Source organism: Lingula anatina, chromosome 1 (assembly GCF_051362555.1).
Source record: "Lingula anatina isolate TDL-2025a chromosome 1, LinAna3.0, whole genome shotgun sequence".
Classification (NCBI taxonomy): domain Eukaryota; kingdom Metazoa; phylum Brachiopoda; class Lingulata; order Lingulida; family Lingulidae; genus Lingula; species Lingula anatina.
The window spans coordinates 68,256,750-68,281,121 of record NC_141767.1 but is presented as its reverse complement, the minus strand read 5'-3'; the positions used below and the strand labels follow the sequence as shown (position 1 = coordinate 68,281,121).

Genomic DNA, 24,372 nt, shown 5'->3' with positions numbered 1-24,372 from the left:
TTTAAAGATGCACATTTTGTAGTATGTTTCAGAAAGTGGTTTTACTTGAACCACAATGCCGTGCAAAATTGACATGAATCGAACTGTGAAAACTGTATCAAGAATGAAAACTTTGGGGAATTATAGCCCGAAATGGTGTTTCCAGACAAAGCTATGATATTTGACACTCGAGAAAATGTAATAAATATTTAAGGGATAGAAAAAGAGCCTCATCATCAAACAAAGTTTTGATGACAATAAAATTAGATTTTTAATTTTTTTCTTATTTGACTTTCTATATACTGAATAAACAAATCTGTTTATTATTTTTAACAAAGTTTTCTTTATTACAATATGTTTATTTACATTTTATATTCTTCAAAGAAATATAAAGCATTTGCACATTTTGCTGGTAGTAGTGTCTTATATGATAGAATAGTACAAGAAACATGTAATAACTGATGAAATGAATGCCCATACACTTACACACAACTTTCATCTCAAATGCTAAATACCAACTATGTCTAACATCTTATCACTGGACAATCATCCAAAATTGTGAAGTTTATTCAATTTACTATATGTTAAACTGTTGCAAAATTTCTATTCTACAAAAAAATCCGAACAGACACAGGGCTTTTTGAATGTAATAAATAAAATATTCAAGTGAACTTCTGCTGCTGCCATGATCATTGCTTGTTCAATCGCTTTCAAAAAATTAAATAGTGCATAAATCACTACAAATTCTACATTCTGGCAAGTGCAACAAACCAGTCTGCTCTGCTCTGAATGCTAACTCAATTCCGTCCCATTCTGAACAAAAAATTCCACTTACTGATTTCAATCTGAGCAAATCAAAGTACCAGTAAATGGGCTGTTTTACAACCAAAGATTTTCAACTATAAATAACACTTAAACAACAAAAAAACAAATTTCTAGTACTGATGATAATGAATAAATGGACACTTGGTGAACTGTACATTACATATCTACAGAACTCTCCAAGCTTTGTTTTCTTCCTCAGAGGAGCTATATGGACTGTACATACTGTAGAGCAATCTATGCACCAGACTATACTGATGCAAGTGTTCATGCATCTGTCTATCATGATACGTGTGAGCATTCATACAGCACATCTGCCAGGATCTGGGCAACATGCTGGTCTAAGATCTGTGACATGGTCAAGGTGAGTAACCTCTCTTGGTGGTGAAGGAACAAAGAGCGGTTTTCCGGCACGCGGCTCAAGTAAAGCAATGTGTATGCAGCGCGACGTAGCATGTCCAAACTTGTTCCCATCATTTCTGGGTTGTCCCGCAGCATGTTAATACCCTGAGTGTTTGCTACTTGAAGAGCGTTGTGTTCTGCCTTCTCAACAAAGTCTATGAGAAGTGATATACTGGGGTGTTGAAGTGCAATGGCCCTAGCGGCACTGTCATCCCCACGTACAAGACTAGATAGTAACACCAACGCAAACTCCCTTGTGACTTGTTCTGATGTGTCTGACAGTAATCTTACTAGTCCTGTGAAAAGCTTTATCAAGCGGCTGAATGGAGGAGTGGCCAACAAGAGATCAACATTTGACTCATGAATGCACATCTTGCACAAGGATTCCAACACTAGACGTTTGGGTGATAGGACGGAGTTGGGTGACATAGTAGGCATGGGATCGTTGGCATATGCGGAGGAATTCACAGCCCAGTAGAGAAAACCTTCCATAACTGGTCTGCAGCACTCTTCAGGATACTTGGACAGATTCAGATGGCCAGCAATATTTGCAAATGTGACCAAAGTATTCTCCCGCAAGGCTTCCAAACAGTGCCACCACCACTTGTCTCGGCCCTGGGTCTCGTCAACAATATCTTCACTTAAACTCTCATGTTCTGCAGACTGAGTGACATTGACCTTGGATTCATCTTTGCGTTCCTGGTGGTGAGACACAGAATTCTCTGCATGCAGTGTTAGAATCTTCCCCATGATGGTGAGAAAAGCAGTGTGCTTTGACAGGTAAGTATCATTGCCAGGAATACAAGCCAAGCTGCGGAAAATGTTGGAAATGCATGTACACCTACGTGTGAGCTCTTCTTGAGCATCGGAGATGAGGTGTAAGGGAGGTTCATCACGGACATAGGGCTCCTCTTCTACCCCATCTTCTAACTTGCGTTTGCGGCAGAAACTAACAGTAGACTCAGAAGCATTGCATTTTTCAGCCATTGGTTTTGAATGTTCACCATCGTCCTGTTTATCACCACTTTCACTTAAAAGTTCGGCCTCTTTGTCATTTTGCTCATGTGTTTTATCATCCATGGTGGATTCTTTGTTCTCTAACTTGACTTCATTCCTTTTTGACTCCATGTCTTCTATGTCCAGTAACTCCTTCTTTATGTTGTTAGGGATGTGCGGCAATATGTCATTTTTCTTCACCATGCTCTTTTCACAATTTGCTCGTTCTTTTTCACAATTGACATGGTTTTCAGTTTTGACATCTAATGTCTCAAGTTCATTTTTTGTGATCACATCTTGGTGAGAAGGTTTGGATGGCTCAAGTTTCACTTTGGCATCTTCCTCTCCAGGTGCCTCGCTCTCTTTTTCCTCATCCTGTATTGTCTGAACCTTCTTCTCTTTCTTGACCTCCTCCATCACTTCTATGTGCTTCTTTGTGAAAAACTTCTCTTTCAACACATTATATGCATTCCCATCCTCAAAATGTGTCTGAACATGAGTAGAAATGTCTCTAAACCCCATCAGAAAACTTCCTGTATCTGGAAATCTTGTGTATCTGTCCCAAAGTTTCTTGTCCAAAGCACCATTTTCTGGTGAAGATTCCTCGACTTTCACCTTTAAGCCATTTCTAGTAAGCATAGTGTAATTATCAGGCTGTGTAAGTGATTCACATTTCCTCTCTTCTATGTCCATAATGACAGCCTTGTAAGCTTTTTCTTCATCACTTTCTTCAACAAAAGAGTCATCCTTATGCTCAACGTCACTATTATTGCCATCTTGTTTTAATGCAGATATTTTACACTTGTCACCTTTTCCATAACCCAACTGTTCAAACTGATCTCCAAAGACTTCTACCAAGCACCTGAAGAAGTGGTCCAGGAGAACGTCCACTAGCCCTGGTAATTTGTTAAGACCAAAATAAGTGACTGTGCTGTCATCAAACAAGAGAATGGTCAAGGTGTCCAGAGCCCAGGTGCTCTCTGCAAGTAACCCAGACTTGAGGGACATCACTAGCCTCCAGGGGTCAACAGGAGCTGAAAAATTGATCCAGACTCTCTTCACTGTCTGAGAATACATAAATAAAGGTCGTTAGTTCATAGTCGGCTTAAGAATCTTATTAACATTATTCAGTTACTGTTAACTTTATAACATAAATGAATCCTCAAAATGAAAGGTGAACAAAACTTTACCATAATCAAGAATAATGTTGTCTGAACTTACTTATATCCTTTGCAGTTATTTTCCTGCGTTTAGCAAAGACTGGGGTGACAGCTTCCACACTTTCAGGTGGGAATGTGACCTCCTTTTTAGGAAACTGCATGCCAGGCTTCTGCAGATATAATAAATTAATCTTATAAATATAATAATGAAAAGTTTTTATTTCTTTCATATATGTTTTCCTACTTTGATAAAATTCGAAATAACCCAATATTTTTGTAAGCATATCGATTTTATCAAATTTGTATACCAGGATAGGTTCTTCCACTTACATGCATCCTCCCAGACTGGAAATACTGCCTGGCATCCCTATGTGGAGACATCCTGGCTGGCATGGTCTGGGATCCATATGGCATCGGTGTTGGCATGCTGGCTGGAGACTGGTTAGGAGGCAGGTGCTGGGCCATACCAGCCGGTCCAAACCCCCTAGGGTGCACACTGCCATATCTGTTCCCCCACTGCTCATGTCCCGGGGAGCGGTGATCTGTGAAATCATTAGACATTGTCATAGGACCATGATCAGGTGTGGGAGGAAAGGAGTACATTCCGTTTCCTACTCCCCCTGCAAAATTATCAAACTGCATATCTGGTGTTGGGCGTGGACCATTTCTCAATTGGCTCTCATAGTAACCTGAAACATACAGAGATACAAAAATGCCCTCAGATCAGGCCTTGGCTTGGCAGAAGTAGGATGGGTCTGGGAGTTAGGTTAAATCTAAAAGAGAGAAAACTACAGAGTTACTGTAAGATAAGAGGGCATCATGGGCTGGAATAAGGTTGCTTCAGGCTTAAATAGGTATGTAGTTTTACCCGTGCCTCATTCCATGATGCTCTCTAGAACTACAAATTATTTCCATGCAGATACAAAACCAGTGCAGTTTGCTGACTGCATCAACAAACAGACTGAAATGTTAAACTCAAAAGAAGAGTTAGTTCTGAAATGGTAAATCATAAAGATATAACCTAAAAGGTAAAACTGAGTTAGCTACACAGGTCTATCACATAGGGTACAAGACACCTACAGATGCAGAAATATTTATATAAATTAGGGATGTAGAAAAAGGTAACATATTCAGTATAAATTAGACATGTTAGTCTATTATCTACCATCAAAAAGAATTCTAGTAGTACTAGAAAAATCATACACCAATTTAGAGAAATAAGTGCATACATCTTTTAAGTGCACAACTTATAACATTCCACCCATTAAAGCAAATACCAGTTGTGACATTAAAACTAATAAAAATGTCCAAATTTAAACTTTCTATAAGTTTATATTACCTGGAGGTTGTGAGGCTTGCTGCGGAGTTTGCTGACCAAAACCTAAAGAGAGAAAAGAACCAGATTTATAATTTTTTCTGTAAAAAAAAAAAAGGTTGGTATACAAGTTGCAAATGCATAATTAAAAGAAGGGACATGTATGTACTGAATTTTTTTTTTAAATACCTGATGGCATGTTGTATCCATCTCTCCCCATGTCTCCAGGGAACCTTTTCTGTGGTGTCTGCATGGGTCCTTGCTGTGCTGGAAATCCACTTGAGGGCGCCACTGACTGCTGCTGCTGCTGTTGCCCCTGGTTACTATAGCCTCCAGAGCCACCAAACTGGTCTTGACTAGGGAATGGTCTCTGATTGGGAAATGTCTGGTTACCACTAAAATGTTGCTGCTGTTCCTGTTGAGGACCTGTGGGGCGAGGCATAGGACTACCAAACCGGTTGCCGAACATCTGCCCCTGCTCTTGATTGGGCGGCTGCTGCTGTTGCATGCTGGGAGGTTGTGGAGGACGCATGGACTGACTGGGCACCATAGGTCTTTGCTGGTCAAACCTGAGAGAGCAAGTAATGTGGTCAATGGCTTTCATAAAAACTGAAACATGTATTGAATAGAGAAAAACTGATATAGCTAGGGTATCTAAGTGACAAGTAACATCAAATATAACCAGAAAAGTGGTATTCCAACTTATTGTCATTTGAGTGGGAGCAAAATTAGGGTAGCCTGAAGTATACCCCTAACACTAACCAATGTCAACTAGAGCCAACCACTAAATGAACTTCATATTAACCCTGTGAAATGTGTATTAATAATCAAATTTACCTGTTCTCAAACTGATTTCCAAACTGATTCATGCTGCCTTGTTGGTTGCTATGGTAACTTTCTTGCTGCTGCATCCCACGATTCCCTGGGAATCCTTCCTGGAACTGCATTTGGTTTTCTGCCGGCAAATTGGGGACTTCATTGGGATAATTATCTACCATGCTGTTCTGATTCATTGGGAAGCCTGGTCCGCCGCCGCTGCCCCCCATACTAGGCCTGGAGTTGAATGAACTTGCCATACTTGTCTGCATCCCTGACTGTGGTGTCATTTGAGTGTTAGAATTTGCCATGTTCATGGTGGAGCCAGAGTAAGGTGGAACCTGTGTGTTCATACCCATGGAGCTTCTTGGATACTGACTAGGCCCCATGGCTTCATCTGAGAAAGGATCTGACAATTTGACACTGTCTGTATGGTTTGGCATCATTGCATTATTCCCCATCATACCTCCTTGATTTCCACCCATCATGCCACCATGCCCCATGTTGGGCACCATGTTGTTCTGTGGCATGTTGGGCCCCATGCCGTTTGGACCCAGCATTCCCATGGTGTTAGGAGGCCCCATGGCGTTAGGCATACCCATGTGTCCATGATATCCTGTAGGCCCATTCATCTCGGACATCTGTCCCATTCCTCCATGTGGCATACCAGAAAAGTTGTCCATACTGTTATGGCTCTGGACACTGGGAGGCCTCACCATGTTGTTGCCAACTAAATAATATCAATTTTCATAAATTTAAATACAGTTCATTGCCATATTATTTCCCATAAAAGTGTACCAATGAAAATGACTCATTCAGTGACTTCTACAATCACTATTCAAGGACCAAATATGTAGAATTTATTTATGTGGACATAGCTTTGTAGATCAATTAAATTGGTATGACATAATATATATATCTGACTGCTATACTCGGTCACTTCATAAAACCATGGGAGTATCTCTCTTACCTTGTGCTGCAGCACTTCTGTCCCTCTTCTTGGACTGTGTACAGTTCTCTATCTGTGTTATTACACTCTGTGGATCAATACCACCACGGTCAAAGCGGCACTCAAAGGTAAGCAGAAACTTGAGGTAATGCTTCCGCACAGTGTAACCAGCATTAGCACTGACACCCAGAGCACCACAGACTTCTTTCCATTTCTTGGATTTTGTCACCTGAAAAAAGATGAACAGTGAAGTGTGAATTTTTTTTTTTTTTTTTTTTTTGGGGGGGGGGGGGGAGGCAGTATATTTATCAAAAAATTCAAAATACAGCATATTTGGTATAATGATTTGTCATTACTTTCATTATGTCATCTAGTTAGGGTCAAACTAGAAATGAGTTTTTACAAGAAACTGCCAGATATAAGACTATGAACTCACATCTGCCACCCCTCCTCTTTCTTTGACAGCATTATAGAGCTTGAAGAGATCTAGAGGTTGCTTGTTCATGGTGGGAGCTGTAGTGAATGGAGTGCCCCTCTCCTCTACAAAGGCATTAAGCTTGTCAAGGAATGTCTTTCTTTCTGGCTCTTCTCCCAAATCATACAAAGCAACTAGGACACTGTCTTTACCATTTTTCTGAAATTAAAAGATCAGAAGATGATTATGATGAAAGTTTTTTCAAAAAAGCCAACTGGTACATAAGGTAACCAAAAGCTTTGCAGGTAAGCAATAAAGCTAAACTAAATTTTCACTTAAGACCACATATCTGATAAGAATTTAATTTACATTTATTTAATTCATAACTCATGAGAACAGCTGGATGTAAATTATTTACTTATTAAAGAAAGGCAACAGCAATAGGGATCATCCAAGATAGCCCAAAATGAGAATGTTGGCACAGTATGACACTGTTTAAGACCAGAAAACTTGCAAGAATCTGCATGAGGTATCTATGTGCAAAAGAACTTCCAGAAAATCCCCAAGGATAAATTATCAGCTTTTAATTATTGCTGCACAGCACTTGTTAGTCTGTCTTAATTTCTGACAAAACTGTCCTAAAAATCCAGGAAATCTTGCTCGACTTTACACAGAGTCACAAGACTTAGGGTTGTCTTGGATGATCTCCAATAGGTTAAAAAACATTTTAGGGTTTTTAGAACTAAATAATTAAACATGTTCTTATCCTCAGTAGTGCAAATTTCAGTGCTCACATAAGTGTGGCTGCAATGCTGCATGTTTTGGTGTGGTTTTGCATGTGAATACTGGCTTTGTCTCTAGTTTATAATTTCACAAACTTCTATAAATAAAATCATTTACAAGAGTTACCGGCGTTCCCGGCCAGCTTGGACTGCTGATGTTCTCTAGATCATCATGGAATGATGACATGCTGCCAGCTCCAGGAGATGGCGCCACTATACTGGCTGGGGTTGGTGGGTGAGACACACTTTCATTCTGCAACAATGAGAATTACTATTTTTATCACAATTTTCGTCCAAATTCAAGTGACTTATTTCCTGCAAAGGATATCAAGTTTTATTTTTCAGAGACCATTTTTGAGCTAACAATCCAGGTCTCTTCACATATCAGTTTCATAAGTGCCCCCCATCCCCACTCCACTCCACTCTTAATTCCTAAAATCAACTTTCTCTAGCATATGTAAGTGTCAGACAGACTACTTCACTATCCCCGTTGTTCAAACCTAAGAAACATGAAACATTCTGTGAAAATTATACCTTTGGCTTGGGTTTTTCCTCTGTTTCTGTCGTCTGTGAGGTAACTGTGTCCTGAGAGTTGTCGCCTGACATGGTATCATTAGCCATTGGCCCAGGCCCTGGAGCTGATATACTCTGGGATATGCTCTGGGTCACAGAAGTACTTGTGCCTGGAAGACAAAGATACATTTTGTAACTATCTGTATTCTTCAATAACTCATGGGTCAGACAAGTCTAGCCAGCAAAAATAGAAACATGGAAATAAAGCACAATGCTTAACTGTAACAATAAATGATTAATTTCCAAGATGTGATATATTCTAAGGTTCCATTTTCTGAAAATTATCTAAACAAAAATTTCTCAGTTGAAAGAATGAAGTTCCTCCAGGTTGAAAAATGTAATAAATTCCCTATTCATTCACATACCTGATGAAAAGTTGTTCACTGGAGCTTTGCTGTCACCTCCATCTGCACTATTATTCACACCAGTGTTTGACAGACTTGAAATTGCACTGCTTGTAGCCATTGCCATACTTGTAGATGCATGTACACTTGCACTGAGCATACTTGTATTCTGTATATTGTTAGAAGGCCCTGTTCCACTAGATACACTACTACTGGACATGCTGCTGGCTATATTACTGCTACTAGTCATATTATTAGTCCCTGCCCCAGAGGGTATGCTACTTGAACTAGGTGGCATGGTACTAGACATACTCTGCCCAGACCCTAGACTTGGTGGCATTTCACCTCCCATGTCAGTGTTATTGTACGGCATCTGGTTCATAGAATTTCCAGGCATCTGATTCATGGAATTGTACTGGTTCATGCCATGGGGGCCTGCCATACGGGGGCCTTGCTGCTGCTGTTGAGGGGGCAACCCTTGGGGTGGGCGCATATAACCAGGAGCACCAGGACGAACTGCCGAATTGGCCGCTTGTAGAAGGATTTCGCGTGCTATTTTGTGTGCACCTTGAGCAGGTGGACCTTGCATTCCCATAGAGTTTCCAGAATTCACTGGCATGGAGTTCATGCTACCAACACTATTTGACATACTATTTGGCATATTGTGACTTGGACCCATATTGTTATAACCTCCATATTGATTGTTCATCATGTTCATGTTGCCACTACCTTGTGGAAAGTTATTGCCAAAACCAGAGTTCTGCATGCCCCTGTTCACTGCCATATTGCCACCATACATAGGAGCTGAACCCATCTGGTTTGGGTAGTTATTCTGGGGGCTGCCATAGTTGCCCTGCATGTTCTGACTCCTTGGAAAGTTTCCTGAAAGTTTAATAAAATGTTGATTTAGAGTTAATAAAGAAGGCATTATTCCCTTTCAAAGCAAAAGGTTACCATGTGATATCAAATATACAAAGGTCACTTAAGTACAACAAAAGTTGTTCTGACATGGTGCTTAAAATTCATCTTAGGAGTGTGTGTTCTACCTTGCTGAAACTGCTGTCCTTGCTGACTGTAGGGTCCCATCTGTTGACTGCCCATCATTGTTCCCCCACTGTGCATCTTATTGCCCACATAATTCATCTGACTAGGCCCCATGGGTGGGGGCATCATCTGCTGGTTCAGACCTGACAGAAATAGAGGAATTCATTTTCTTAAGTTGAAGAAATGAAAGCAGGAAAAAAAGGCCTATTGATTTATATAAACTCAACCCTTCTGCTAGGCTGAAATCTTAACCATAAGGACTGGCTAATAATGCATCTAGTTTTTTGGAGTTTAAAGATATGGGAAAATTTTGAGAAGTTTCTTTAAGGTATTATAAATATCATAAGTTTACCTTGAGTCTGCATGGGTGACTGGCTCATGCGCACCTGACTGTCTAATTGGTTAGAGGGGGGTCTAGGGGGCATTGGACTGCCAGCCTGATTTCCTGCAAAACAACAACCAGATTCTTTATTGTGGTTCAATACAATACAATTCACAATTAAATCTTCATCACTTTCACAAGAAATGGAAATTCAGTCATTAAGGGTGATTTGATATGTGAATGTGATTTTTTATATGTGAATCCTGTCATCACTTAAGTATGCTATAAAAGTTTGAATACCTCTAAGATACATTACTGTTAAATAGCAGCACAGTGAGGTCAACACAAGTCACTGCAATACTACCATTAAACACTGAATTGTTTCTTCAGTCTATAATATCTCAGACTGCAATGATATATTATAGACTGCAATGATATGATATTGTGAGCTTCTGAAAGCATGTATTGCATTTAAATGCACCTCACAATCATGACCATCTCAACTATCACACCAATGCACAGTCACGTGGAGGAAACATGGCAGCCCTGCCAATTTGTAAACACGATAATTCTTTAGTAAAATTAGGGCATTTCTAAGGTATTTTCAAGCTATTTTCAAAACATCTGATCAGAAACAGAAATTGAAAATGTACAACCCATGGTCCTACATTAACATCACATAAAATGGCCGAATGACGCAACGTCATTTTTACAAGTCAACAAAGAGTAGTCTTTATTCAGACCCCCTGTGCACCCCCTTCAGAGAGTAAAAAGTGAAAAGCTGAAATGACCTTTGACAGCAACTTGGATCAACACTTTTCAATATTTTTAAAAAGGCAACAGAGGGCATCAACCCCCTCCCTCCCCAACCGTATGGTTTGTAGACTTGTGAAAATAATAATAATAAAACTGAGGCCCCTCAAGCCCCACCAACTCCTCACCTGGTAGAGAGGCTGGCGTATTGGAGCGGGATCCACTGGAGCCAACCGGTGACTGGACTGGTCGGAGACTGGGGGATATTCCTGCTGCGCCAGATGATGTTGGTGTGGGTGCATTTGGAGGTGGTCCAGTACTGCTGTTACTGTTGCTATCACAATTAAGGTCGTCTAAACTGCCAGAGAGATCCTACAAATGAAAGGGTGATCGCAATGTACAAAAAAATATTTTCAAACAAATTCAGACAAATGCCACTTCTACAAAGTAAGCTGAGATATACAAGACTTTCCCACATACACTTGGACAGCTATGTTTTCTTCTTTCATTGATAATAATTTTTGGTATGAATAATACGTTATGTATAAGTTCATCTTTGATGTGGTAACCACATGAAACTCATCTGCTAATCAACTTTCATTCAGACAATCTCAAAATGGTCAATGTGTATTATTCTGAAAGTAACCATCAGAATACTGAACACAGCAGAAAGTTAGTTAAGTAGTTATTAGCAATAAAAAGATAAATGATAAGTTATATTGTTCCATTGCCTACTGTTCCATGCTGCTAATAAGCATAGGCTATGTCTCTGTTTGGAAATGGTGAATTTTTTGAAAATTTAAGAAGTTTGATATTAAATGAAGTCCACATTCTGAAAGGGCAGTACCTGTGCAATCTAAACACTGGTCTTACATGCAGATCACAAATTCCAAATCCTAACTCTGGCCAATACAGACAATAACTATTCTACAAACAAACCATCTTTAGATTTCAAAATATTTTCATTTCATCTGAATTTTTTGAAATCTTTATAAAACATGATTTAATAATTCCTAAGCATACATTTAAGTCTACTTATTTCCACACTTCTCAATTTTATTCTTTATAAAACACAAGTTGATGTTGTTGGACTTAAGTCAGGCTATGAACGAACCTCTAAATATGCTCAACTCCTTTCTTTTTCATCATACAGAAACTTAAACTCCCATGAAATTCACTGACCCCAAGCATACTTTTTAATCAATATATTATACTTTATTACAATATGATCTTTATAAACCCCAAAATATTGTCATTTTCTTCAAACCAGTGCCCCCTTTTCCAATTTGCTTCTAGCTAGCCCTACTGCTGAGAATGACCTGCCAAGTAAAGAAAAGAATACAAACATACAAGTACAGCATAGTGCAAGTAAACACCATACAATTCCCCCGTATGAAGAAAGTGTCTGCAAAGAGTTATTGTTCAAGGGAAGGCACTGAACTAAATTCTGATTGGCAAAGAAATTGGAGCACAGAAAAAATATGAAAGCTCTGATGACCAATCTGGCTCACAATAAGGTTTCTCATCAAAAGATATTACAAGAATACACAAAATTGCCAGCAGCAGTTCTCTTCACCATGTATGAAGGTGTCACTGTCTTTTAAAAATCAAAATCAATGACGAATTATTTTCATCATGGCTCATTTCCAATAAAAATTTTAAAAGCCAAAATGGAATTTTTTTCTCAAAATGCACCAATTGCATAAATATTTAAAATAGTTTTAATGCAAAAATTATGAACCAATATTTGTACAATTAAATGAGAAAAAGGTTCAAAATAATTAATAAAACAAAATTATCCAAAGATTTCTCATGAAAACCAAAAAAATATATTATAAATAAATAGGCATCAGGTCTCTTTGCTTCCCAACAAAGCTTATATGCAAATGTATGAATATTTAATGTAAACAGCTCTTTGTTTTTATTCATAATCTGGACAAAATATACAAATCTGTCTAACATTATCCTATCTCTAATTTAAAGTTGCCAAAACATCAGCAAATAATCCCTTTTCCTTAAGTTTAAGCTTTGTGTCCATCTGAAACAAAGAGCTTGCTTGGCAGACTTGAGCCATAACAAAGGTCACAGGTGCAAAACATCCTAGCAAAGTGAATTCTATCACAAAAATTCTACAAAAACACATTGTCATCAACATTATTTTATCCCCTTACATGTGACATCTTTCTTCGAAATCAAAACACTCAATGAACAGTTGAAAAACAAGAGAAAAATATGTCTTTCCACTCACTGCATCAATAATATGAATTCAGCCCATACTAAATATAGACCAAACATCCTTTCATTCTATCTCCCCAAAAAATCAATCAAATACAAATCACTACTTTGTCAACACTTCCTTAACTAATAAATAACTTAGTTTCAAGATTAAAAAGTTTTTCCTTCCCTTTAAACAGCAGCAATCTTCTAAAATCCTGTTTCCCACATGAGCATGGTATATTCATGACTAAGCCATATAAAACAACCTTTACAGGTCAATATTGAAATCAGATATTTTCTCCTCATTTTCCCCATCAAATCTCAAAACTTACACTTTTCTTAACTAAAACCTCAATTCACCCTTCTTTCACTTTGTTTCATCCTCATATTCTTTTCTAGAGTCATGTTTGTTAATTCCCCTTGCAATCAATTGGCTAAAAGGAAATCCTATATGCCAAGCACACAGTTCACGCAGACACAATTTCCATACTGGCGCAGCAACCTGAATAAGCACTAGGCACAATGCATTGCGCTCATTTATCACACAGCTGTCAATTTATGCAGAACTGGTTCCCAGCTAATTCCCAACCTTTATAAACCCGACCAGTTCTCTAAACTAGCCCCACTTTATTTTCCTACTTAAGAGGCACACAAAGTTTGAAGGCAGTTTACTAGCATCTTTTCATGGAGGTGCTTAAAGGGAGGTTTTATTGTGGACATTTTCCATTCCATATCATAGTTTATTTATAGGTCGGATGAATTTGCATGGAAAGTAGTCCCGACTGCTTGGTTAAGCTGCGTGCAAAGCAAGGGAGCATTCTTTCTGTTGTACATATGACTAAGTCTTAGCACAAAGGCAGTTTTGAATTTTGCCGCTTTTCTCAATTCATCTGATATGTATTTTTACACAAATTGCAAGTTATTTACAGATACATTTTTTACATAAATTTGATTTATTTACTTTTGTATGTTTTATTGAAATGTAGTAGTTTGTTTGACATTTATTCATTCTCTAGTTAATCAATAAGGTTAATTAGTGGCACAACATAGGTAGAAAAATTCTAATCGTCTGCTAGAGAAGGGAGATCACCTAAACAACATAGCCACTAAGCCAGCACAATCACACATTTGTAAATACCATTAACTGTCTATAACAATAAAATACTCATCATTCCAATATGGTGGAGAATTTTTTAAGTTTTGAAAATTCACATTTTGATGCACAAGATATCAAACATGCAAAAATATACAAAAGAAAAATTCTGAAGCAAAGCCCCATAGTTCAAATCTACAAGAACATATATTCTCAACAAAGTCAAAGCCAATAAATAAAAGCAGAAACAACTCTAGAGAAAAGATTTAACATAAAAAGACCATGTCTTATATCATGAATTTAATCTTTGCAGAGGGGTAGGGACATCTCAGCTTATCTGCTTGCAGTTTGTTTTTTTTTTCATTGCCTCGACTCATAATCATACTCAATAATCGCACTGCAATCCACATCAACATGTAATTTCTCAGATTATCAAAGCAAGCACTTTCTTTCTTACCGGTAGATCTCCATCTTGTTGAAGGACCATTTTACCATTGTTTGGTGTCCTGGTGGCAACATATGCCTGCAAAGTTTAGGAGGACCATAATACCAAGAATGTAACCCCTACCCCCACGCAGGCCCAGGGAACCATTTACCAAACAAAACTTATGCAATTGTTAAACCAGAGACATTTGAAAGCAAATGCCACAATGGATACTTTCAATAAAATAAAAAGTAGTCTGAGAGATAATGTAAAAGTCACAGTGCATAGTCTACTACATCTGGCATCATGCAATGAATTAGCGTTTTAAAACTATATCCAGTGCCCTTGTAACTTGGAACAGATCCCTGGGTCTGATACAAAGACACAGTTTGTGTTGAAAATGCTATGACAATAATATTTCTATGATAATATGGTTTTATCATGAACTCTTTCTGAGCACTTATTTTTTTTAATACACTTGAAGTGAGGTTAGTGCAATGTGCAGAAGAATAGTATGATGAGATACACTTCAGACCCACGCTTCTATCACACAAACATGTGTTCATTTTAACTTTAGTATCATCATTTCTTTTAAATCAAACATAGTTATCAGAAAGCATTTTTTATTTACCCATTAGTCAGTTTATTGGTCAGATGTCTTGGAATCAATCTATATTCATTATTCCACTATATCTTGCAAAACCAAGAAATCGTGGTAGGTCTTTTGGGGAAGTATAATTTTATAATCACCAACTACAAGGTTCTTAGATAGGGAATCATACAAAAGACACAACAAGCAGCAAAAAAGAAATACAAGCATGCACTGGCTGGTCACAGATGGAAGCAGTCTCCATCAAGCAAACAATCAGCATGCCCCATGCAGCACAGTAGCTGGACTAGAGATACAGGTTGGAACAAAAGGTATAGATTTGTTCTGTACCTGAGAGTTCACAGATTGATTTGGCATTTGTTGCATATAAGACTGATGATGTTGCTGCTGCTGGGACTGCGGCGGTTGTATGTATTGCTGAGTCGGATGTTGGCCATAGCCCATCTGATTTGCCAAATTATACTGAGAAGGCATCTGCAGAAAGCAGAATAGTCTATTAACCTTTTCAGGTGAAATTATGCAGCTTTATTCTGATGTGATTGTCAAGATTCTGATTTTTGTATGCTCAGGAAAATACATATAACAGTAAAAGATCATATTTAAATGCACACCATGCCTGTACATCTCAATCATACATTCAAACAACACAAAGTGACCACACATATTCAATTTGAACATATGTCTTTACCTGGCCGTATGCCTGGTTGCCCATGCCCATCTGCCCCATGCGACCATGGCCTTGTGACTGCACTGGGAAGCGCTGAGAGTTAGGTGAAAGTTGGGAGTCGCCATATTGGTTACCTGGGTAGCCCGGTGGCATGTTCATAGAACGACGCTGACTTGGATCAAACATTTGACCACCACCCTGAAATTATGACGACCGTGTTCAGAACTTTTGCAAAAAAAATAATTAAATATGCTTCGTGCTTGCAAAATTCACACTGATTTCTTAAAAGATTGTAACCACCAAATAAAACTCACAGATATACGTATGGTGCAAGCAAGCCCCCTTGTTACCCATTATGATTCTATAAGTGTGTTCTTGCAGGTGAGAATGTCAGGTGTTTACAGGTACTACTTTCCAAGGTCGGACACCTGAAAACAGCCTAGGCCAATTGACATTCCTGTGTTTCAGACAGGTGGCTTTTATGAATGAAACTGATAAATGTTACTCCATAATACTGCCTGCTTGAGTGATCTTTCCACTTCCTACTTTCCCCCATGTATCCAGCTCATGTCAACCTGGTTACTAAGTGCAAGGTTATCAATTACAAAACAAAAGGTCAGGAAACCCCTTTCCTTTTTAAAACATACTGGTGCTATTTGATTGAATGCTATAATAAGAACCACGCTTGTATCATGTAAACAGAGCCGCCAACCTGCTGTCAAGTTACCTTTTAAGAAAAGAGGTCAGCCATGCTAGGTGCTCCACTATTCATTCACAAAAAGCCACATGTTCAATTACAAAGCAAACCTTTCAAATGATGAATCGAAAATAGATTTCAAACACCAATAACAACAAAAGTCATTTTCACCTGGCCAATCCTGGCCCAGTGAGGAGAGTATTACCGTATCACAGCATGCCTCATGATTTATCATAATAAAGAGGTCAAAATGTACACATTGCAAGTCTTAAGTAATTATTACAATACACTGGTGGATTAAGTACAAGGAGTTTTTGTTATCACTTACAATCAATGAGTGTAAATGTAGGGATATTTTTAGCCCTGTTTGTCAATGAGCCGGTATAAAAGCACATGGCTAATTAGCATAATTCCCTGCCAGAGCAAACACATTTGCTACCATTACTGGGCCCTGGCTTCCACCCACAAACTTTAAATGTAAAAAGAATGCAGTTTCATTTTCAGTTCAAATTTTAAAACAAAACTGTCATGGCTGTCAGCATCAAAACAAAGTATATTTCCTGAGATCCTAATTATGAAATGTGCATCTTCTATTAATACATCATGCGTATCAATTTGATTAATATTTTACTTTAATTTTTACTAAAATAAAGGCAAATTCATGAATCCACTTTTTTGTGATTAAATTGAAGATTTTATAATAAACAGTATTCTTGGACTTTTTGTACATTTTGCCTTCTTACAAAAAAAGAGTCACATAGACAATTTTAGGGTAAATTGTAAACATTATTGAATTCATTAAATATGAAAAAGGACAACTCTCTGATTGTTGTGATTGTGATTGTTGTAAAAAGGAAATAATTTTAGCCTTCTTTTTTAAATTCTTTTATGAATTCAAACTTGTAACAGATGATCATTTAAAGCTCCATATAAAACAACACTTAAGAAGACAGCTACTGGAATGTTATCTCACTCAATAATATATCACTTTTTTTAATTTTTCTATTCATAAATTGCTTTATCTTTTTGTGGGATTTTCTACAATACACTATAAATTCTGATACAAAAATTAGCAATGACAATATAAATTCTTCAAACTAAATTTCTATCACTTGTGGCACATTATTTTGCTTGCTGTTTTACCATGCACGCTAAACTGAACATGCCCTTTTTGCTTAAATTTGAAGTACCAAACATGCTATAACTGGGCAACTACTCATGACAGATTTCAGTCTCTAGATCAAGACTCCAGCTGTATGGTTGATAAGGTTTCCTACACCATGTGCTAGAATTTTTGTTATCTTTAAACTGTAAACATTTATTGGGCATTTTTCAACCATATAAAATCATATCTTAATATGGCACTCATGTGCATCTTGACACACAAACACAAATATGGCATTAATAACTAATACATGGAACTCAGTTTTTTAATGATAAATATAGATAAAAATTGAACAAAACTGTATTTGAGTGAGTTATTCTGGTGATATTTATATGGCCTCCACTCCTTCAAGTTTAAGAATACAAATATTTTAAAAACTGCGACATAATAACCAGGTTTCACTTCAAATGAATATCCCAAATGCATACAAATACATGTTACACACTTAAATGTTTTATCTTTTGGGACCAGATGTTGTATATCCTACAACTTCTCTCTAATAAGAAAAGCACCTTACTATTTGCTATAACAAATGAAGAAACACGCAAACTATTCTGTTAACTCTATATTTTCAGTGACCAATCATGTATTAACACTATACATCTCTTGTATAACTCACTTATATTATTCACTGAGAGACAAGATGTGTCATCTCTATAGGTTGTGTACAGAAATTGGGTATTTTCTGTAAAAATTCATTAAATGAAAATAAATTACCCACAAATCACACATTATAGATTTTCAAACCTCCCAAGAAAAAAAAAACATGAATGAAAATAAAAAGCCAGTCTATAGTAAATTGGACAACTAGGTTGTAGATAGTTGATGAATGGGCACCTTTTATGACAACCAAGATTAATTGATTGTTTAGCAGGAACAAGCAGCCAATCAGGAAAGGGCATTAGCACAATCAACCAGCTGTCTTCAAAGCAAAGCATTTTGCCTCCAAATTTAAATCCCTTCTCAGACACTCAAGCAAACATGACAGCACATGTTTGGTATATCACTCACTGTAGAATTACCCATGGATAGAAACAGCACATCATTTTAACCATGACCAAAGTTTACAGGATGACAATCAAAATCCTACCATTTTTCTTATAAAACCACTGAAATATCCTCACTTAAAAATAGTTATACATGAAGCAAGTTCACTCATAGTTGGTTATTTACCTGATTACGGAATCCTTGTGATGGCATGGGTCCCTGTGGCCCAAAAGAGTTCATCCCCCTGTTCCCTGTGGGCCAGTTTTGGGGTTGGCCATAAGAAGGACTCCCACTGCCTGGCACCATTTCTCCCATCCCCCCATTGAAATTGTTCTGGTAGCGCTGTTGTGGGGTCTGCTGCTGGTTGGCAGGACTATTAGACTGTAGAAGTTGATTTAGAGTTGGGGTTGGCCCTGCCTGTTGAGATATGCTTTGTCCACTCATGCTTGGGAATCTCTGAGGGCCAGCACCGTACTGAGGGGGGCCTTGGTTCATATTGCTCATGGGACGCCCCTGGACAGGGACAGGGCCTCTCATGCCTGGAGGGTAACCAGATCTCATCTGCTGTCCATACTGTCCGTATTGGTTAGTCTGAGGCGAGAATTCTCCGTTTCCGCCATGTTGTTCCATATGACCCCTGTTGTTGTACGAGTTGTTGTACCCGTGCATTTGTCCCGGATTTAACCCATCGGGCTTCATGTTGAAATACTGAGGCCCTCCCCCGGCATCTCCGCCACTCTGTGGAAAACTATTTGAGTCTGCATTCATATGTGGGGCCTCTAAATTAGAAGGAAAGTCATTCGTATTATCAGTCATATTTTGCTGTCCTCCATCTTGGAAGGAGTCCATTGTGCTGTTATTAGAGTCATTATTTTGCTGCGGCGATCGGAGTTTATTGTTCATCATCATAGGGGCCGGTCCATCCTCTAAACTTACGGAATCCATCCTCCGTTCACAGTACCCCTAAAAAGAAGAGTACACAAGTGCAGAGTCTAATCAAAGTGTCCTTTTTGTTCTGAATGACAAGTAATCGTGCACAGAGTTCTAGAGAGCACACCCTATGAAAAAAGGCCAGGAAAAGTAAGATAAACATATTTAGATCTCACCCTACTCCATCCCGAGTCTTCCCGATCACTTGGAAAACTTGGAACACACGTGAGTTTAACTGGGTCACTGCTCAGCTATGGGTAAAACTTCGCCTAATGGCAGCATGGTTTTATCATACACAAGCTATTATGTGCTACACATCAATAGCGGGAATACAGGAGATTAGTACGGGAATTCATACGCAACCTAGATACTTTCCGATAACGTCCATTTGATTCTTACGCACTGCTTTTCCCCTCCTTTACTCTTCCTTTCAATCACAAATAGTTTCTACCTATACAATTTCTCATAAAAAGCAGACGTCAGAAGTTAAAGAAATTTAGGGATTCTTTAACGTAAATTGTCCACTTTGGCGGAAGAGACGATCGGTGGTGAGTAAGGCGTCCGAGGCATTCTTTTCAATTCTGCCATTGCAATTAGCTGTTCTGTCAGCCGCCCTCTGAACACCTGGCTGATAAACAAGGACTTTCACTTTAGACTTAGGCAAACTGAGTATTACCCTTTAAATTGTAAAGAAACTGCTTGTGGTAATCTACTGTTATTGCACCATCGACAGAAGTTATCTGAAAAAGAAAAAATACACTTAAAAACATGACGGGGAGTAAATGTAACAGCCTTAATACGCTGCAAGGGTTTGGGTACTGACGTCATCCCTTAGGACAATTTCATATTATTGAGCACGCAATCATATTTACTCAATTTCTCTTCGCAGACCAGATGTTGTGTGCTTATGCGGAAAAAGTCCTCCTGTAGTTTATCGCATTGCAAGAAGATTCCTAATGAATTTGAAATTATTTTCGTGAGCTAGGATGAGAATTTTAACTTTATAGATAGTAAAATAGTGAGGAAAACGCATAGAAAAGGCTGTTCCCGTTATAAAACATCTTCCCTATGCATACAGTTTGACTGAATAAACTAAGCCCGCAAGAGGGCAGCAGGAGCAATAGCAGCCGACGCATCTTGTATGAGCCGAAGAGATAAACTGGAGACCGCCTTGGTACCTGTTACTATGCAAAACATTTGGTCAGTGTTTTATTTTAGTCGACATTGCAGCAGAATGCTATTGCAAGTCGAGAATGCCAAACTTCATATATTCTCTACATACACTTTTTCATGAAGTAAAGTTTTGTTTAGTCCTATAATATAAAAAGTCCAGTAGGGGCCTAATGACGGTCGTTTTTTTTTTTTTTTTTTTTTTTTTTTTCCATAGCATAGTCATACTGACTGGTTCATATCAATATGGACCCCTCAACCACCCCCATCTCAAGTGGTATTTTAATCAGGCCCAATATTTAACTCCTCTTGGCAAGTCTGAAATCAAAGAGATAAATAAGTTAATGAATTAAAAAACTGAAAGAAAAAATGTCAGTGATGTTAAAGAGAAAGGCGTACCACCTATACCATCTTGCTAAATCTAGTTATATCTATAAAGTTTGTTTCATACAATTTGCATACCTTTTCAACGGTGTACTAACTTTAGTAGTTCAAAAATAAAAGGACCAAAAAGTTAATTTATTGATAAATTTGAATTTACCAATAATTCAAAGAGACAAATATGAAATATCCCAGTTTGATGCAGTCTTTATACGACAGCTTTTTGCGGCTGTGAAGAATTCTGTGATCCAGCATGTTTTGAGGCTCTTATGCCCGAGCATATATGCTTAATAATTGAGCGCTTCTTTGTACCATATTGTGAAAAAATTCTAATCTCTTTGATACCATGTGAAATCAATGTCTATTTTAGCGATTCCGTGAATCATTCATTGTTCTCTTGTGAAGAGGGTGCCTTTTCCAGGGGCGGGTCCAGGGTTTTTTGAAGGGGGAGGGGTCTTTTTTTTTAAGAATGACGTTCAGGCCTCGGATGCGAAGCCGACTCTTTCCCCCTTGGTGTGGGGTTCGGTGTTTTGGAGGGCAAGCGGTGCCATTTGGTGCAGTTTAGAACTATGATTCAGCTCTCCAAAATTCTAATATCAAGAGGGGAATGTTGATATGATATATTTATTTCAGAAACCTAAGGAGAATCGGGGCCCCACTGACACCCCCCTAAATCCGCCACTGTTTACACTATATTAGTCTGGGTGTTGTTGGAAGGTCCTGTAGTGGGATAGTTAGCTACCTACTTTCTTTTACAAATGTGAATAGGACTTACATATCTTAATAACTGACATGTGGGACTGGGCATTGAAAGTTTTGCAAGAAACAGACAGAAACAGACTGTCAGTTCAGTCCATCGCATTACACCCCGATCTCGAATGCTGATAGAAAATGATTATGTTTCGCAGCACCGCTATGCTGGATAGCTGAATTCCAGAAGCTGAATGTGTTAGGCAGTGATTGTGCTTGGATGTGGTTTGATATGACATCAATGTAACCGTATCCAGTCACCCTGGCCTCTGTTAAAACGTTCACGGAAACGATAGTCAACATAATCAGTATAGTAACCCGCAGTGGAGTTTCAGACCACAATTGCGGTAGGTGTGATGAATGTCACTGTTACGAAATAGTCAACACAATGGGTAAAATTCCCAATCGGTTCAGTTTAACTGTAAATATTATATATTTATAACACATCTATAATTCTACAAATTTCAGCCTTTTCGTTACAAATGATGCCAAAGCCTGTTTACTGTTAAAATTCAGTGAATAATGTCAGTAAAATAGTTTCTTTAAGCAATGCCCCCAATATTACGTATGCGTTTAAAAAAACATACTTTTACTTTTATTCAATAGTCTTTCAAATTCATCCCTTTTACAAAATTGGATGGAAGACCCCTGAGGGATTTGACATGATCAAGTCATTCACTCCTATAGAACTACCCCCACCTGATCACAAATGCCTGATCTCTGATTTTTGTAACAGCTATAGAGAATACTAAGAAAACCCCTGGTAGAAGGCAATCCTGTTCAACACAAATGAAAAACACATCTGAACCTTTTTCTCTACAATAGATGCACTGTTTTATTCTGGTATTGGGAATACTTATTTGTCGTCGCCTGCACTTTAGGTAAACCAGTCTCCAAATTCATATTTTGGACACCATCTGGAGGTAAGGCTAAACAGAGGCAGTCCAAATGCAACTTACTCTGACACCGTCATGAATGATACTGGTCCAAGTTCCTTGCAATAATGAGACAGGCAGAAACAACTCTGGTCTAAACATGCTGCTGTTGCTGCTGCCATATTCTGCCCAAAGGGCAAAGGATGATGATAATGTAAGACTAGAGGATCAGAGAGGCGATACCGCCTCTGGATATTGTACCACCAGCTGGAGTAAGCACATTCGTATGCCCCCCCCCCCCCCCCCACCAAAAAAAAAATTGGACACCACCACCAGTCTTGTGCTTGACAAGTTCTATAAAATGCAATAAACAAGAGTTCTCAAAATATGCAAAAAAAAAAAAAAAAAAAAAAAAAAAAAAAAAAAAAAAAATCAAAAAAACATAACATAATGGTCCAATCAAGGAGATGTTCAAATTGACCTGTATTTTCCTAACACTGATCACTCCTGTGATTTTCTAGACAATAGGCCTATTGGTTTTCCTTGAAATGCATTATCAGTATTGCATATACAGGTATGCTGACAAAAGAGAAAACCTAGGGACAACACTGGGCAGATCTCTGCTAGTTTTGAAGATATGAAGGGCAAGAAAATATGAAGAGTTCAGTTTGTGGTAAAAAGTGGGTCAAAGGTCAATTTCAAGGTCACAGTATATGACTTCCTATATAAGTTCAATAGTAGCTATGGGCATTTCTTTGCCAATGTTGGAGATATGAAGGCCAGGAAACAAGCAAAGTGCAGTTCATCATAAATAGTAGGTCAAAGGTCAATTTCAAGGTCACAGTAAGATTGCCAGTATATGACTTCCTATTCAAGTTCAATAGTAACTTTGGACCTAACTCTGCCAGTTTTCGAGATATAAGGGATAAAAAAATTTGCAAAGTTCAGCTTATGTTGAAAAGTAGGTCAAAGGTCAATTTCAAGGTCACAATAAGAATGCCAGTATATGACTTCCTATTCAAGTTTAACAGTAACTATGGGTGTATCTCTGCCAGTTTTGGAGATATAAGGGATGGAAAATTTGCAAAGTTCAGTTCATGGTGAAAAGTAGGTCAAAGGTCAATTTAAAGGTCACAGTTAGATTACCAGTATATAACTTCCTATTAAAGTTCAATAGTAACTATGGGTGTATCTCTGCCAGTTTTGGAGATATAAGGGCTAGAAAATTTGCAAAGTTCAGTTCATGGTGAAAAGTAGGTCAAAGGTCAATTTAAAGGTCACAGTTAGATTACTTGTATATAACTTCCTATTCAGGTTCAATAGTAACTATGGGCGTATCTTTGCCAGTTTTGGAGATATAAAGATCAGAAAACTTCAAAGTGCAGTTCGTCATGAAAATTAAGTAGGTCAAAGGTCAATTTCAAGGTCACAGTTAGATTACCAGTATATGACTTCCTATTCAAGTTCAATAGTAACTATGGGCATATCTCTGGTAATTTTGGAATATTTAACATTTTCCCCACTAAATATTGCGATGTTGTACTTTTTGATATAGCGCAATGCCTAAACCATATCTAAAACAAAAAAATGGACACCACCTTCAGTATTGCACTTGACAAGTTTTACAAAATGCAATGAACAAAAGGTCTCTGGCATTTACCATTCCAGAATAAAAGCAAGTTTTCAGTTTCGGTATCTAATGGCTGCTTCTCCCGTGAAAATGCACCGATTGAC

General features: G+C 38.1%; 1 protein-coding gene across 9 annotated transcripts; it reads right to left on the bottom strand.

Moving 5' to 3' along the window:
* Positions 1-298: 298 nt before the first annotated feature.
* On the bottom strand, positions 299-20,017 carry LOC106154636 (trithorax group protein osa). Of its 9 annotated transcripts, none has more exons than XM_013529042.2 (19): positions 19,826-20,017; positions 18,719-19,495; positions 15,705-15,881; positions 15,347-15,490; positions 14,440-14,505; positions 10,861-11,044; positions 9,950-10,042; positions 9,600-9,740; positions 8,575-9,435; positions 8,171-8,319; positions 7,755-7,889; positions 6,876-7,073; positions 6,461-6,668; positions 5,512-6,220; positions 4,864-5,243; positions 4,699-4,740; positions 3,690-4,048; positions 3,421-3,529; positions 299-3,233 (listed from the first exon to the last, which is right to left on the bottom strand). In XM_013529042.2, the coding sequence occupies exons 2-19, from the start codon at positions 19,475-19,477 to the stop codon at positions 1,084-1,086; spliced, it is 6,864 nt and encodes a 2,287-aa protein (XP_013384496.2). In that variant the 5' UTR covers positions 19,478-19,495; positions 19,826-20,017; the 3' UTR covers positions 299-1,083. The 9 variants fall into 9 exon arrangements, with proteins under 9 accessions (XP_013384496.2, XP_013384495.2, XP_013384500.2 ...); XM_013529041.2 differs by lacking the exon at positions 19,826-20,017 and adding an exon at positions 19,639-19,819; XM_013529046.2 differs by lacking the exon at positions 19,826-20,017 and adding an exon at positions 19,639-19,819 and having other exon boundaries at positions 3,690-3,901.
* Positions 20,018-24,372: the final 4,355 nt, after the last annotated feature.